At 36.7% G+C, this 18,361-nt stretch overlaps 1 protein-coding gene across 14 annotated transcripts in view; it reads right to left on the bottom strand.

Moving 5' to 3' along the window:
* LOC137647139 (pumilio homolog 2-like) overlaps window positions 1-18,361 on the bottom strand; it is a 464,002-nt gene that overhangs the window by 18,787 nt on the left and 426,854 nt on the right. For 10 of the 14 annotated variants that reach the window (XM_068380394.1, XM_068380405.1, XM_068380397.1 and 7 more), the window contains one exon: window positions 2,243-2,351. In XM_068380394.1, coding sequence (XP_068236495.1) covers window positions 2,243-2,351 — 109 coding nt within the window. The remainder of the gene's footprint in view (window positions 1-2,242; window positions 2,352-18,361) is intronic. The other 4 variants (XM_068380396.1, XM_068380402.1, XM_068380403.1 and 1 more) reach the window with 2 other exon arrangements.

Below are 18,361 nucleotides of genomic sequence, written 5' to 3'. Positions count from 1 at the left end.
ACCCGAAAGGAACAAAAAAAGATTGGAAGCATACGCAGCAACCATCTTTTCCCAGTTTATTTTAGACAGTTTCGATAACAGAAGCGGTGGGCGGTGATGATAAAAGTCCACATCGCTCCTGATGCAAACCATATTCGCCCTCGGTTGACGGCACGAGGATGTGATGGCAGCGCCCGGTATTCGAAATGCCAAGGAAAGGTGAAAGAGTAAGTGGACGAAGATGGATGACATTATGGAAAGGGTACCAAAAGCATTCCTTACAATTATAAAGGGTACCAAAAAGGACAGTAAAAACCACGTTTATGCACTAACGCTGGCACTGCGCAAAAACATTTGTTACTTTTCATGGATTCAAGTCGACTTTATTATTGGCTAATGTAACGTGTTCGCCTAGCATTCGTATGGCAGCAGACCGATCCCCGCCAAGGACCGTGAGTTTAAGCTGTTTACTGGGGAAGCCAGTGGCAGTGACTGGGCACCACAGTGGGGGGTTGAGCTTCCCGGCTGACGTTCTGGTGATCACCTATTTTGATGAAATTGGTACTGGAACCCGATACCTTTAACCAACTATATTTAACAGGGCAAATACTTCGCCTGATATTCAAACAGGAAGTGAAAATCGGAACTGTCACCACGCCCAACACCCTCGCACCAAGGACCACCCTTCCGATCACAGCAAAGTTTGTTTGAGAGTTAATGTCCCTGTTATATGTGACAGGGATACTTTGAGATAATAGTTTATGCATCGTGTTATTCGGGTTTTGTTTTGTTGTCATTTTGAAGCTATCTTTAAAAGGTAAATTTCAACCAAAGCCACACAACTATTCCCCAGTATTAATTCTATAGGAATTAACGTTCCCTTACATAGTCCAATCCCGAAGTAACTACAATGTGTGAATTAAAAATTGTGTGCACCCAAATTTCTAACCGCTACAATTTTAAATAATTATTGCACATCACACCAGAGATTGTTCTTGGACAACTATCCGAGAGAGAGAGAGAGAGAGAGAGAGAGAGAGAGAGAGAGAGAGAGAGAGAGAGAGAGAGAGAGAGAGAGAGAGAGAGAGAGAGAGTCTACTTGAAGTATAAGGACCATATATAGTAATTAATTTCCTAGAGTATCATACCATAGGAAACGTATAAGTAGTTTTGTGTGTGTTAAGGCTCACGTTGGTCATGTACATAATTTGCTACATAGTGAACATATGCTTTATAGATCTTAAAGAATTATTATTACTACTACTTGCTAAGCTACAACCCTAGTTGGAAAAGCAGGAAACTATAAGCCCAGGGGCTCCAACAGGGAAAATAGCCCAGTTAGGAAAAGAAACATGGAAAAATAAAATAGTAACATTAAAATGAATATTTCCTGTATAAACTATAAAAACTCCAACAAAACAAGAGGAAGAGAAATAAGATAGAAAAGTGTGCCCGATTGTATCCTCAGAGAGAGAGAGAGAGAGAGAGAGAGAGAGAGAGAGAGAGAGAGAGAGAGAGAGAGAGAGAGAGAGAGATATTGAGATTTGTAAACATCGAAGAAAAAATAAAGTCTAAGGAATAGGAATAGTAGTAACATCACTATCGTGTCAGTATGAAATCTTATGACAACTACCTTCGATGAATGTGAATTATGAAGCAGCACGACCTCCTAAGCGATGTAGTGAGGTAAAAGAGAAACCAATGAACAGAGCAACAACGCATGCATTGAAATGAACCAAACACTGGTGGGCCTTAGGGAACGTCGCACCGAGTCACGTAGATTACATCAAATATTCTTTCAAATTGCCCCTCTGTCAATTTGACTATCCCTGAGTCTTTCAAATCCAATTTCAAATATTATCAACGAACCCTAGGCAGAATAAAGGGAAGCAGGACGCACAACTAGTACATTTCTATTACTATTTAATACAATAAAACAACCTCACATACTCATACATATAGGATGAATCCTTAACCTACAGGCGCTACTTTGTATATATATTCATGATTCGCATTTACAATTACACACGTAAACGTTTTGAAGGTAATCAGTTCATAAATATTTTGTGTATCAAATGAGTTGTAATAATTATAGTACTTCTGAGAGGTCTTAATTAAGTGATCTGGTTGCTGGAATAATCGCAAGTGTGTAATGTAATAAACACACATATACAGTATATATATATATATATATATATATATATATATATATATATATATATATATATATATATATATATATATAAATGTGACAGACACTTACCCTGTTGCTGAGCTGCCTGGGCAGCAAGATACTGCTGCTGTGCCAATAACTGAATTTGCTGATGATTGGGGCCGCTTTGTTGTTGTTGAGCATTTCGGAACAACTGCTGAAATAAAAGAGAAAAGATGTTGAGGAAACAAATATAACTGATAAGCAAGTACGGATGTAAAAGAAAGAAAAAAAAGTTATTTTACGAGCTAATGTTTATTCTATTACACTATTACACCCTTTAATAACTGTCAAGGTATCTCACATTGGTATTTACTCTCCTTTAAACTTTTCCAAGACAAGGTATTCAATTCATACCACAATTAATATATATATATATATATATATATATATATATATATATATATATATATATATATATATATATATATAGATAGATAGATAGATATATAGATAATGCACTACCAATAGTCCCTGACCATCATAACAACATTAAAGGCAAACTAGAGACCAAACGCTTTTGTTACCTTCTTCAGCTTGGGTCCGTCATAATCAATGAGTGACTTGGTTATGTCCAGATGAAAGCTGTATTTCTTCTCTTTGAGCTTCATGTTGTTTGATTCGCAACACTCATATAGCCACGGAGGTAGTGAACAGGGGGGTGTGCGAGTGAGGGGGGTGGAAGAGGAGGCGAATGAGAATGAGAATCCTGGTCTCACCACTCTCTTTATTCACTCTCACACCAACTTCCCTTATTATAGGTGGCCCTTGGACATCAACTGTCTCCTTGTCGACGTCAACATGGTTCTTTATTTAATAATCATACCACCACTCAGGGGTAATAAGTTCATGAGAATAAGCGGTTTATTCCATATCACCGAGATCACTCCATATTCATTATCACCAAATATCTCTTGTGATTAATATGAATATTCTCAAGGTGTGCAGTGCTTCAGCACTTCCTTATCATAACAAATGCTACTAATGCTAACATCCAAATGTTTCTTAATTGAACTCATCAATAATGTTTCACATTTTCATCAGCCGAGTTCCACAAAAAATAAATATACTGAAATAAAGTGGTGTAATACGTTACTGCCTGAAGATACATCACTATTAAAATCTAAGATTCGAAAATATAATCATGGAAGAAATAATCCTAAATAACGTTAAAGACAACCGATTTCGAGGGTACTATACTGTATATGTCCAGTGTCTCCCCACAAAAAAAAAAAAAAAATAGTCAGCAGTGGTAGGAGCAAAGGTTTCCAGCAGATAGTGTGCGCGCGTGTTATCTAAACGCCTCACGTATCATGCTGCTGGTTCATTCCCCAAGAGGCTTCCCAACCTCCTATCTGTTTCTGTTGGATACTCCAAAACTGGTCTCAAGTCAAATTTCCAAAAGTTACAGGGCAAGGATAAGTCTCTAGCGGTCTCTTTTCTCGGCCTTCAGGTCGGAGAAAAACAAACAAGTTGTGTTTATGGAGGGGGAAAGTAAAGTACAAGTACTTCCTCATTCGAAATCACTTTATTAAATTTCCATCTTTAATATAAAAAAAAAAATACCCACAGTAATATAAATGCACAAGGCAAACCAACAAGGATACGAGCATAAGAAACTGCTATAATAAACTCATTTTGATTCTAATGCAAAGACCTGCATGAAAATCTAACACTACTGACACCCCCCCCCCAATAAAAGTTAAAAGATATAACAGCACATTAATGCAGTAGAAGAAACCATTGCTATAAACTGAATATGTAAAAAAAATCACCATTACCTACGAAAACTTTCACAAATTCACTTTCCACAAACACTAATACAAAGGCTTGAAACAGTCCTTTACTAGGCCATATACACACTTCACCGGATCCGACTTTAGTCCCCGAAGGATTATTCACACTCAGCGCCACAACTATTCAAATCCCAAAATGGAGAGTCTGGGTGCGGACGTGTTCAGTGTGATGATAGATCGCAAGTCAATGAAAAGGTGAGAAAGCGTCTTAATAGACAACTGGTCTTCAGTCCACCTGGATTACAATTCAGTCAAGCGAAAGAAAAATGACCGAATATTTATCTTTTATTTATACTTAACATGTGATTTAAGCAGATAGTCATTTTCACACAAACTTGAACATATCTACAATCTGTGAATGTAAATAACCTAAAAGACTAATAAAGTTACCATTTGGAAAGTGCAGAAGACCATTCAAACCCCTCTCCAGACCTCTTACTCTCAAATAAATTACGTTTACATGCTATCTAAAAGGTATCACTTGAATAATTTAAAACGCCGTAGGTATTTAAAATAATTGGGGCATATATAAAACTTAAAACACATTTTAAACTCAATTTCCAGAGAGAGAGAGAGAGAGAGAGAGAGAGAGAGAGAGAGAGAGAGAGAGAGAGCAACACATGCTTAAGGAGTGTGGATACAGAGCAATATATAAAATCAATTATGCACGAGTAAAGTGAAATCATCAAAATAAAAAGAAACATGCAGAAATGTGGCATGAATGTAAGTCGTCGGCAGTTTTCATTCAATTACCATCTAAATTCGCAAAAACATAGGATTACAAGCAGTTTTTAAACTTCACATTTTGCACTATCTAAATACTGTATTATTAGGTTTTAATGGAAATAGCAAGAAATCTTCACCAACAAAATAGTAGCCACAATGGACGCCTTGTCTACTTTCTCATTCCGTGTCGTCTTAGAGACCCTGGGGTCCAATAAACCGGTTTATGTAGATGATGACGTTCCCCCTAAAGAACCAAATGTATGATAAAAAAATAGCTACCTTCAAGAACCTTAGTGAGAAAAATGCTACGACTTCTAATGAAAGATCAGTTTCTCTGAAGACATTTTATCTATGGAGACAGAGGGTACTTGTCTACTTCACAGTAGAACCCGTCTTCACCAGGTGTTGGCAAAACCTTTATTCAAATAAGCATAACCAAGGAACTTTTCACCCGATCGTAAAAGCCGACCTTTATATAGTCACAAGAGAAAACTAATGTAACTTGCAGTATGTGACTCGCCTTCTAAAAGGCATCGTACTTTCAAGCCCATAAAACTGACCACTATCTTTGGGATGGCTGGGCCCCTTCATGGTATATCGTATGTCGACTTTTTAAAAATGAAATATTTTCCTCTACATGTCACAAGGTAGACATTTGAAGTATTTATATATTTATATATGTATGTATATATATATATACATACATACATATATATATATATATATATATATACATATATATACATATATACAGTATATAGTGTGTATACATTCATACATACAAAGAAGAAGTAGACGAGCGTTCGATTATAAAGATAATTAAATTACCTCGCCATGAAATGACGTTTGGCAAAGTTAACATTAACACTAATACATCAAAATTCAGGTACGAAAGAAATGAATTTTCTACTGATTATGTCATTTTCCCAAACGATTTTGCGTTACCCAAAACGTCAAGCTAGTATTAAAAAATCCAATGTATTTTCTCGATAGTTAGATAAATGGGTATGTAACTTTTTCAAATGTTAATTAATAGTAAGTATGCCTGATCGTGTGCGTGTACACACACACACACACACACAGTGGTAAAGAAAACGTTAAGGGGAAGAAGAGGGAAGATAAAGATATCGAAGCTTTAACGACATGACTAGATGAGGGGCGTATAACACTCAAGAAATTTGAAGGCGTTTCCCCCGAAAAAATTGAAATAAGGTTTCGAAGACACTATTTCTACCCTAAGAATATATATATATATATATATATATATATATATATATATATATATATATATATATATATATATATATATATATATATATATATATGACAAACGATGGGCGTGAAACATCAAGATATTTGAAGAAGTTTCCCGACAAAATTGAAGTAAGGTTTCTAAGATCCTACTTCTAAGATATATATATATATATATATATATATATATATATATATATATATATATATATATATATATATATATATATATATAATAGAATCGAGTATACACTTTAAGAATTACAAAGACTATAGCAACCTTTGTAACCACGATTCGACTGGCTAATCCAGCAACGTATATAATAAGCCACTGCCCAAAAGTTTTCTGATTAACCACACATCTCCGAGAGACCTGAAAACCCAATCAGGATTGTGGCCCCCTCCTCGGGGGGAAAGAATTAAGAACTTAATAATACCTAAAGCCACTAGCATCAGACAACTCCTCCTTGACGTATCAATCAGCTGTTTCCTTCCCCCCCCCCCCCCACCTCTCCTGTCATGCACTCACTCCATGGCTGTCATTTCCTGCCAAGTCTTCATCGAACACGACAACGTCCTACAAATACACAAACACAATACGTCCCTTCATTTCTGCGACGCGCGAGATTAACATGGACCTAAATTCCAGCCATTAACAACGGTTATGCCCCTGCCTGAAGGGATAGCTCCCGTAATTCATGTGATGACAGCTATGACTAGACCAGTACAGCACTCTCAAGTACGAGCAATCAACACACTTCATTGACAAGATGATATTCCGCAATTCTAAACATACAAATATTTTTTAATAATCAAACAAACTATAAGTTATTAGATGGTCAACACCTTATCAACAAAGCAGCAGCAGATGAACGAGGCTTAACTCGTAATCCCACACATAATTTGAAAAGAAAAGAACACGAGCATTTTGACAAATGGGACACGCAAAACCAAAAGAAGAAAAGAAAGAAGTTTAATTATATCTTCAAGAAAAAGCACGTAAGGGACTCATGCTATAATTCATGTGCAATAAACAATAAAAAGCTGCAAAACAGTCATGGTTAATTTTAGAGCAAAATGATGTAAACTGAACCGAAGGATGTAGTTCTAATTTCCATTATATTTAATAGAATAAAATTCATTAAAACATATATTACACATTTTCCATCTAAAAGCTATTCATTTCCACAACTCGAAATTACGGGCCTAATCAAAAGAATTTAATATATATATAATATATATATCACCCTATCTAGGAGCACACTCATGCTAAAGGTGACCCCATTAATGAAAAACCTGACTAAAAACCCTTAGGATTATGTAAGAGGATAATGTATGGAAATCCCTTGAAATGTGGAGCTGTTGTGGTAACGTGAGTACGAATACTAGCAACTCCCCAGACTTGATTGGTAGGGAACAAATTAAAAGAAAAAACAACTTCAATTTCAAACTCAATGGTTAAAAAAAGTTTCATCAAGTTTAAATTCAAGCGTTCAGAGTTCGATCCCTTAATAAAAATGTCTAACAACACAACAAAGAAGAACCGGGACCAAGACATAAGGTTATTTAAGCTACGTGCAGCAGCAGCAGCAAGGTCGCCTCTTCCAAATACCGTCGCTTGTGTATTCCTTTCTCGTCAGACCAATTGACTCTTGCCGGAATTCTCGAACTGGGAGAGTCCTACCTTCTTACACAAAATAAAAAATAAAACGAGTCCAAATATCATCAGGTTCACCACAAGGCCCTTGGCGAAAATATAGGAAAAGAATAAAAAACAAAAAAAACTATTTTCAAACAATTTCTATCATGTTGGTTCGTTAATATTTTCATCATTATAATTGAAGTAAATCTAGTCTTTCCAAAATTTAGATATTTGTAAGTTAGAAAATGCTTAATATCATCAGATTCACCACAACACCCTTGGTGAGAATATATGAAATGAAAAAGAAAATATCTTCACACTGATTTCTATCATGTTGGATCGTGAATGTTTTAATCATTAGAATTGAAGTAAATCAAGTGTTTCCAAAATTTAGAAATTTGAAGAGTAAGAAAATGCTTAATATCATGATCAACCACAAGGCCCTTGGGGATAATATAGGAAAGGAAATAAAAAAAAAAATCATCTTCGACCAAAGATTTCCCTCATGTTGGCTCGTCAATGTTTTAATCATTATAAATGAAGTAAATCAATTCTTTCCAAAATTTAGCAATTCGTAAAGTAAGGAAATGCTTTATAGCTATTTATAAACCTCTTCATAGATATGACGATAAATTCCCCCAAAAGCGCTTCGATTTACCGAAATGTGCAATAATCGATATAAAATTGTTTTCGTGATCCTATTCTCCTGCGTGACGATTGAAAGGTTGCCACTGCAGACGCAACCAAACAGGTTCAGACTCGATTAAGGAAACACGGTGAAAAAAATGCATTAAAAGATTAATGATAACGTGAGCATCGACACAAAACTCCTTTACGATGCTATAATATAAAAAAAATTCTCTTCATCATGTTTTGCTAAAAGTTTTTATAGTTTATGAAGTATTAATTCTAATGTTACTCTTCTTAAAATATTTTATTTTTTCTTGTTTCCTTTCCTCACTGGGATATTTTCCTTGTGGCCCTTGGGCTTATATCATCCTGCTTTTCCAGCTAGGGTTGTAGCTTCGCAAGTAGTAGTAGTAGTAGTAGTAGTAGTAGTAGTAGTAGTAGTAGTAGTAGTAATAATAATAATAAAGAATTCGAAATTGAAACAGCATAAAAACCTATTTATAGAATATAAAAGTGTGATAATTTTAGAAACTTTAGAGTTTCTTAAATGAATCATAGTTCATTTATTACCTCTGAATGCATTTTTCATCGAAATTAAGACGCTAAGTGATGAAAACGAAAAGGGGCATTAAGGTGATAAAAAAGCGTGCAAATTCATATAAAAAAATAAATTAATTCATTACAAACTTCTCTTTCGAGGAAGCAGTATTGCAGAAAACAAGATTTCTCAAAGCATTCTTAAGAAATTTAGTACGGCTCTAAAACAAATAAGAATCATAAAAGGTTGGATTCTCCTTCAAATATAAAACTTTTAGGAGTAGACCAAGTGGGTAACCGGAACAATCAAGCCACCAGAATATGCATTATTACCAGACTGCAATTATTACAACACATATGCGTTAAATATTGATATACTCATGATGGATATTAAAATAGTCATGTTCCTAACCATGTATAATCAGAGAATATATTGATGTCTCCAAGGCCAATTTCGTTATATTCGATGAAAGCAGGATACGATGGAGACACTTAGCATAATATCAAAGCAATACTTCTAAGCAGACAAGACTATCCTATTCAATGAACACAAAGAATACGCCATGATGAAAACTTCTCTTAAAGAAATATTCAAGTCTGGTCTTCCAAAAGCACTAGCAGTAAGTCTGTTCCCCTCCCCACACTGGCTCTATTCCATTGGTGTTACCAATAGACTAAGTATGTCGAATTTTGACCTCAATATGCAATAATAAAAATGTACAAAGTATATTAAAATTCAAAATATATCGGAGAAGTTAATGAATTGTGATAGCTGGGAGGCAAAATTAAATATGGCAGGTACTTCTCTCGATTCTCCCAATGCTTTTGAGGGAGGGTTAAAATATACCTGGTATATGTCTGGTTGTTATTCATTCAGCATTAAATCATATATATATATATATATATATATATATATATATATATATATATATATATATATATATATATATATATATAAATTATATATATATATATATATATATATATATATATATATATATATATATATATATATATATATATGTGTGTGTGTGTGTGCTTATGTTTCTTTCCTGTCACGCTGGGGTAGGGAGAAAGTAATCAAACCCAGGTGAAAAAAAGGGGCACCAGGAGTGGTATATTTGAAAACCACAATCTCCCACAAATTGCCGTATCAGCAGTTTGTAGTAAGGAAAGAGGGAGGGATTGAATCTGTGCACTTCTAAAAAAAACCAGCTGTCATTTTTGAGGGTAGCGTACACTTTTGTATGTATGAATGTATTTATACATATATATAAAACAGGATTTTCATTAGAATTTTCGACAAGTTATGACTTATTTAAAACAAGTAAAATGTTCCCAACGAGTACATAAAATAGAATTAATAAAAATAATATACAAAACAGGTGACACACCTCCCTACATTATACCTTCCCCAGCACGGTGCTCTGCAACGAAATCTTGAGAACTATATCCGAAAAGTAAGGCAGGAACGAATGAGGGGCGTGGTCGTTAGACACCACCCCTTCCAATGACACCCCGGACCCCTTTTCAACGACGTCCTTTTTCCCCAATTTCAATCTCCTTTCCCACCGGTTATGGAGTGAGGGAAGAAGCGGTGGTTGCTGCCAAATTGGTGTGATCAGGGGAAGATTAGGTGGCTACTAGCAGGAACCCACAGAACACACACACACACACACATGGCTAGGACCGTATCTCTGGACGAGGGGGCTCTTTGACAGCTAGAGCCACCAAAAACCCACATCTCGAAAAGAGAACTCGCATACACCAACCTCTACCCAAAATCGCCAGTCTGTCCACCTTCCAATAGATGGATTCCTTACCACCAACGTTACAATATCTAACCCTCTTGCCTGCCACAGACCCCAATACCCCCAACCCACCCTTAAAGACGATTTATGGAATTATTTTGCCATTACCAGAGAAGCCCATCGGCCCTACACACCAACCTAATTACTGTCGCCTGGATGGGATATGCTTCTTGGCCTTTCCTCTTCCTAAACTAATAAAAAAAGGAAAGGAACATTTCCCTGACCATGGTTTAATGGTTTACGTAAATTTGAAAGGGGACAAATCCAAAGATGTTTGTTTATGCACCTATATCAGATTTCACGAAATGGCAGCTACCAATTGATACTAATAAATCCCGAAATACAACTGGAACTGAATAAAAAATAAAAAAGGTACACTGGTAAGCAATTGAAAGAGACCCCCCCCTCCCGTAGATTAAGATTCAATGAGGCTCATTCCTAACAGCGAACAAAAGTAATTGTGTATACACAAACACACACATGCTGACGATGGCAGCCTCAACACCTGCGGCTCGTCAGAGCAAAAGGGCGACCAACAGTTCGGTTTTAAAATACTTCATCTTATGTTCACTTAAGGAAATTGAAACGCCGAGCCCCGTGAACGTATTCTTTTCTCGTATGTGTTCCAGAGCTTCTTTCTTGGCGGTGGGGAAAATGGAGAAAGTATATTCACAAAGACGATTCCAGGACAAACTTAAAGACAGAGCATTTAACTACATTCTCAAGATGGCAAGCAACCCTAGTTCCCGCTTCCCTCCCCCAAAAGGTAGTCTTTGTCTACCTGTGCAAAGATTCAAACATTATGAAACAAACATCCACTCATTTGGGAAAATTAGGGCATAAGGGGTGTGTGTGTGTGTGTGTGTGTGTGTGTGTGTGTGTGTGCGCGCGCGAGATAATGACATACGAGGTACAAAAATTCTAAAATTTCATAACAAGAGGACGCTACCTTTCAAACGGGAGAGAGCGCCAAAACATATGCTGTACTTATCTATATACAATATATCCTGGATAATGATTTCCTTACATGGAGACCACCTTTGGAAGTTGAACTCAAGAGCTGTTATTGCATATCGAATCTATCGAGCTGAATGGAGAGCCATAACCAGGAAGCGTGTGTAGAGAAACCTTCAAAACATGCTTAAGTATTTATGAGTTGGGTTAGCCTAGCTACAACAACACACGGCCATTGAATACTCCCGCAAACATGTTTAGCAATAACCTGCTCTACGGCTCTGAGGAAACGTATTGAACATATGAAGATATATAATTATCCGAAACAAGTTAATCATACAATTGGCAAAAGAAAATTTTTCTGTCCGAAATAGATTATTCTAACCAGAAAAAAAAAATTTCAAATCGAAATAAGACACGAAAATTTAGATATATTTAAGGGGTAAAAAAGGAATATAAAATTTAAGGTATAATGAAAAATAAAGGACTTCAGTTAATATAAAATTGTAACCGGAAATAAAAAGAAAAAAACTTTCATATCGAAATATGACACAAAAGCTAAGGTCAATTAAGGGGTCAAAAATTATATAAAATTTATGGTATAATGAAAAAAGAGACTTACCTAATATACAATTTATGGTCATCAATGCAAAAGATATTACAAAAAAAAAAAAAAAACCCTAGTTATTTTAGGCATTAAAGTAACTTCGCTATAAATAAGAACGTGCACACACGTGAAATATGGATACTTTCAACTGTTAAATCAGGCAACAGGAGAGACCTTGTGTGAGGTGAAACCCTTTAAAGGTTTAAAGGCCGCTCATGAATGGCAGAGGCAAGGAACAGTGACATTGCCCTGTCAAGCAGGTCAATGCCCAAGAGACTGACCATATTAAATATATGATCAGCGCCCAAGGCCCTTCTCCACCCAAGCTACGACCAAGGAGGGCCAAGCAATGGCTGCTGATGACTCAGCAGGTAGACCTATAGGCTCCCCCAAACCCCCCATCCTTAGCTCATAAGGATGGTGAGGTTGCAGCGACCAAAGGAACTAACGAGTTTGAGCTGGACTCAAACCCAAGTCTGGCGATCACCAGGCAGGGACGTTATTGAAGGGTGTGCTAAAGTTTTTTTTTTTTTTTTAAATTATATATATTTTCAAGACATTCATGAGTTCTTCAGCAACATTACCTATTTATTGCCACCCTTTTAATAGCAGTATTCAAATAAAGGGATATTTGGCAGATGTAGACGGGGGCAAAAGGAAGCAAAGAGTGGAAGGCTGGTAGAAGAAGGAAAAGAAGGGACAGGTGGAGCAATAAAGCCAGGTGTAATGTCAGTGGCTGGACAGGTGCAACAAACCTACGGCCTACTCTCCCTACTTCACTATAAAATGTTACGGCCTTTCCCAGCAACAAACGCCACATCCCTCCTCCTCCCTTCCCTATTTTCCATCACGGGCCCGCCACAGCTCCTACCCCTCCCCCCCGGGACACTAAAATGTTCTCACGCCCGCCAATGGCGTAGCTCGTAAACATAACAGCTTGTGGAGAGATTGCGAACGTAAACATCCATCATGGCGTCTCCTGGACAACCAATTTCATGTGAGGGGAAAAACCTAGATATGAAAACGTCAACCATAATCATTTTCTGGGTAAAATACACAAACATACTTTAAATGAACAATCAAACAATTCTCAATAAGATTTCAATGGATAGTGTATATACGGATCAATGAGACATAACCAAACATATGACATGACCCAGGGCCTTCTCACAACAACAACAAACAACAGGCAGATGTGTCTGTCCCCGCTACATAGAACTATCTCCCACCTCCTTATCATAACACAGCCACACATTTACTCAGGACCCAAGTCAATAACTGGGGCAGAATGTCCCATGGGTTGAGGGGTGGGGGTGGACTGTGCAACATTAAGCAATTCCCCGGAACTCTACCATCGGCAACCAGTAAATATCAACCTTTATAATTCCAATTCCTCATCAACCTTTGCAATTCCAATTCCTCGACGTCCAAAATCATAGTCATCGGCGAATAATTATAGACAAGAAAAAGCAATGGTACCGTAATCATAATAAAAAAGTTATTAACTTTATTAGGGACCAGAAAATATAAACATGGTTTAATAGTTAACTTCTGCCATTAAGCTTCAATCTACATAATCCAGACGAGGCAGTCTGACCTCTTGCACACCATAAGTAGCAAGTTAATTATAAGCTTCGCTCTTTCTTCTATCTCGTGTTGACCGGATCTATGGGTTCTATGGGAAGGCCCGGGACCTGGAGAGTGGTAAAAGCTAAGGCCCTTCCCGTTGGCACGAATCACGTCACATGCTAGGGTCTTTAATCCCCATTCCCTCTGTCTAGCGGTCGTTCATTATTACAATCCACGTTGCTTCTTTTATACCAACATTTGCACTGTCAGGACTTCAATAAGGGAACGTGGAGGACAACACTGATTCTGGTATCCCCGAAATATATAACCATCGGAAGTTTAATCAAATTATTGGATAAAAATTCTTCAAACGTTCAATAACCAGTTACTAAACTATTCTTGGCCTTAGAGATCCATGACACACCTATCTGGTATCTAAAATCGTTTATAAGCAAGTATGATTTATGCTTTATTAGAAACGCTTTTAATACTCAGAGTCGTAAATAGCAAGCATTATAAAATATATCACTACACGTTTAATCATATTCGAAGCATTAAAATACCAATAGTAAGGCAGCATACTTGAGGTGTCCCTGCATCAAAGAGAGAGACACAGGGTTCGGTAAAGTTGACAACATTGTTTTAACCATTCAACATCAAATTCAATGGTGAACCATACAAAATAGTGTATGAACAAACTAATGAGAATATTAGATTCTACAAAATATGGTTAACAAAACTCCCAACAAACCTTAGGTACATGTGAGCGGCAAAAAAGAGTGCCTTGTTTAACCACACGCTTTAAAACCTTATTGTAAGCTATTTAATTCTCAAGAGGACCCACTTAGCAATTAACTTGAATAGTGTTGCTACAACAAAAAGGTAATTATGCTAACGCCACGCTGAAAATTCAAGACAATGGACCCAGGATGAGTAGAAGAAATGGATGGTGATGAGACTGTCGCGATACATTAACAGAACGGAGAATATCTGATTTTCAGCAAATACCATTATGAACGTGGTGAAAAAAAAAAAAGTATCAAATGGACCATATATGGATGATATGGCTGTTTTTAACATGTGAATTCCATCATGTTTGATAAACAGGAAAACATTGTTGAAAGACGTATGCTAACCAATCAACGATACCGAATAGCAAAACACTAATCATTGTTGCCAATAATTGAAATCATTTGAGAGAGAGAGAGAGAGAGAGAGGAGAGAGAGAGAGAGAGAGAGAGAGAGAGAGAGAGAGAGAGAGAGAGGGAGAGGGAGAGGGAGAGAGAGAGAGAGAATCCTCTTGCAATGGTGTAAACCGTCGATAGATCATTTCCCTTTGGTTAACACATGGTGAGAGGTACTAAATCAAGAGCCGGGGGAAAAGGTGGGGCTGGGGGAGGGGGTTTACAGGGAGGGACACAACATGGAACCTACAAGAGAATGACAGGATATTATGCAACACCGGGCAGAACAAAATATGTCGGGCGCATTATGCATCACATGTAAAGCTTGGTAATGTAATTCAGCTTTACGCAAGTACATGATGAAAATTCACTAGCCCCTCTCATTCCTGTGAGCACTAAAATGTTTTATGCTGGTATACACAAGGCACCAAGTGCCATACCCCCTCTCTCTCTCTCTCTCTCTCCTCTCTCTCTCTCTCTCTCTCTCTCTCTCAGATGGAGGTCACCGAGCCGTCACCCCCGAAGAAGATTATGATCTGGTACCACAGATAAAACCAATCCTAATAACCTAAGTGGTCAGTTCGGGAGGGAAATGTTGCACTGCCGAAATCCGGATACAGGTAATCCGTCTGTACTAAAAAGTAAATAAAAAATCTACGCGTGATGCTGAGGGAGAGTAATGTGGCCTCATACATCCGGAAATGGCATCGGGCGACACCCCAACCTTAAAAAAATAGTGCTCGCGTTATTAACAAAAAAAAAAAAAAGGGGGGGGGGGTGGGGAACCATATGCCATTGCAATATTGTTAATGGCAAAATAAAACTGCCACAATAAAAAAAAGAAACGTGGTTAAGTTACGAACCAATGTGGGTTTAAAGGTCCCTTCCAACTCTTGAAACTTATATTTTGATAGAGGAAAATTTTTACTCCTTAACTATTTCTAAGATGCTTGAAAATAACATCTATCATTTTTCCTAACACCATTCTTTTTGGGGGGAGGGAAAGATTTCAAAACTTTCCCAACAACACAAGGATATAAATATCCTTCCCATCCCTAGAATCATGTCTGCAAGCAGGATGGCGTCTCACCTCCCATCAGAGAAATTCGAATCATGTATGACTCAAAACTGACACAATACTATATAAGGCACGTGTGCCTTGAGAGATTATTCAATATACCGAACTCTACCTTATACGTCATTCTACATCACATTCAACGAGAGCGATTTGAAAAGTGTTCAAGCCCTTTCACATGCTGATTCTGTCTAGTGACTCACGGGGGCAAAAGGGGACTGTTTTGGTCTACGAGATGGGACTCTGACCTTTGACCCGTACAGCAAACAGTGGTCAATTAGAGAAACGTATAAGATGGTGTATTCTGAAAGTGATAATCTGAGTGTGGTATTTTCACATATTCATCTATCAATAAGTAATCGATAAAAAATATATCTGGTAGGAATTAGTTATCCACAAAAGGAAAAGAAAGCGATCTCAATGCTCTGAAATAAAAATATTACTCAAAAAGCTAGTAATTGATACTGGAAAAAAATAGCAGCAATAAGTACAGCTCAGCGAATAAATATTCTTTTGCTTCCCCGAAACACTAAATTACATTATGGCAGAACTGGAAACGTATTTTTTAAAGACTTCATTGATGCACTGACCAACATATTTGAAATCTAAGTAATTTCTACATACGACGTCTGTTTTTATGACCCTCTGGTTAATTTGCTCCCTTGTTTTGTTAGAAACTTTCAACAATACATATAAGGTTCAATAATGGCAGTCTAAAATCAAACCATTGTTCTCTAATCTAGGATAGTGCCATAGCCTCTGTACCATGGTCTTCCTTTGTCTTGGGTTAGAGATCTCTTGCTTGAGGGTACATTGAGTTTTCTTATAGTTTATATATGAAAGATTTATTTTAAAGTTATTATTGTTCTTAATCTTCTCTTGAAGTTGATTTTCTTAGTTCCTTTCTTAAGTGTGCTATTTTCCCTGTTGGAGCCCTTGACTTACAGCATCCTGCTTTTCCAACTAGGGTTGTAGCTAAGCTAATAATAATAATAATAATAATAATAATAATAATAATAATAATAATAATAATAACAACAACAACAATAAAGGGGAAAATCATTAAATATCTAAGCGCTATCCACAGTGCGAAAACCTAATGAATAATATAGCGAGTGAGGATGGTTCATATATATCCTATTTGTTTTTATCCCTCTTATACTTACATTTCTTGAAAACCAATCAAATGGTAGATAATTTACTATCATCCAGAGCCTCTTCCCAAGATAACCAGTGTTTGGGAGAATCTATCAAGAACGACGACTGCAGATACATCGATACCACACCTAAAGAAACTATGATGCAACTCGAGCGACATTTAGAAAATGCTTACATTTTTCGATGTCAATTTCTAAACTAATGTATAAAAAGGCAATAAATATACAGCTCATTTAAGCCCAAAATGGAATTCGTCACTTCCCTAAAACCCATTTTCACCCCGATGGACAAAACGGACGTACAGCTCCATCCACTTGAGTCTGAAGGGAACCGCAACAACGCTGACGACAAAATGGTCAAGGGAGAAATGCTGCAATGATACTTGCTACTGTTATGTAGCCTCTACTATTGATGGTAGTGGGGTCTAGTTATCGTTGAATGAATTAGTCTGAATTCAACTTAAGTGGAAAATCCTACTTTACAATAACATAACATATAACAATAGCTTAGAGAAAGAAAGGCGAGTTGTAAAAAAAACTAATATTTTGTCTTCTAATCAAGCTTAGACTTTGCAATATCAGCAAATTCAATTAATTATTAATGGGGAAAAAGATGTAGCTATAATTTTTTCTTAGTTGCAACAAACAATAAAATGCTATTCTCAGTTGAAGCAAGATTAACACCAGATTCTTTTGGTATATACCAAAAGTTGGAACAAAAATAGTTCTCGACTAACAGGAAAGAATGACATTTAAATATCATCTTGATAGTAAAGGTATTAGGTAAACAAAGTCATAAAAAACGTCTTAAAACATACAAAAATTAAATACGGACAAAACAGAATAGCATTTCAACAAACCAATGCAGAAGAACTTTACCTTCTCACAAATACTCAGGATATTAATGAAAAATTTTGATGGGAGGATAGTCTCAATAGCAATAGATTTGAATAAACTAGCCCTGCCACAACTAATTTAGCTTTAAAATTGAAATAAATGATCCATCCTCTTTTCAAATGCATTCACACAGACCAAAAAAGTACAAAATAATATATGGTACAGCTACAATAAAAGATTTCGTATTGAGAGAGAGAGAGAGAGAGAGAGAGAGAGAGAGAGAGAATGTTTAACCTTTCTCGTTTCTTTGCCGTTAAAATGAAGCCGGGCTGCTGCAGTTCTTAAAGCCACACTTCACCCTGACAGTTCTAGTTACAACCTCTCTCGCACAGGT

The sequence above is a fragment of the Palaemon carinicauda genome, chromosome 9, assembly GCF_036898095.1.
Source record: "Palaemon carinicauda isolate YSFRI2023 chromosome 9, ASM3689809v2, whole genome shotgun sequence".
In the NCBI taxonomy this organism is placed as follows: Eukaryota; Metazoa; Arthropoda; class Malacostraca; order Decapoda; family Palaemonidae; genus Palaemon; species Palaemon carinicauda.
This window is presented reverse-complemented; position numbering and strand designations above follow the sequence as displayed.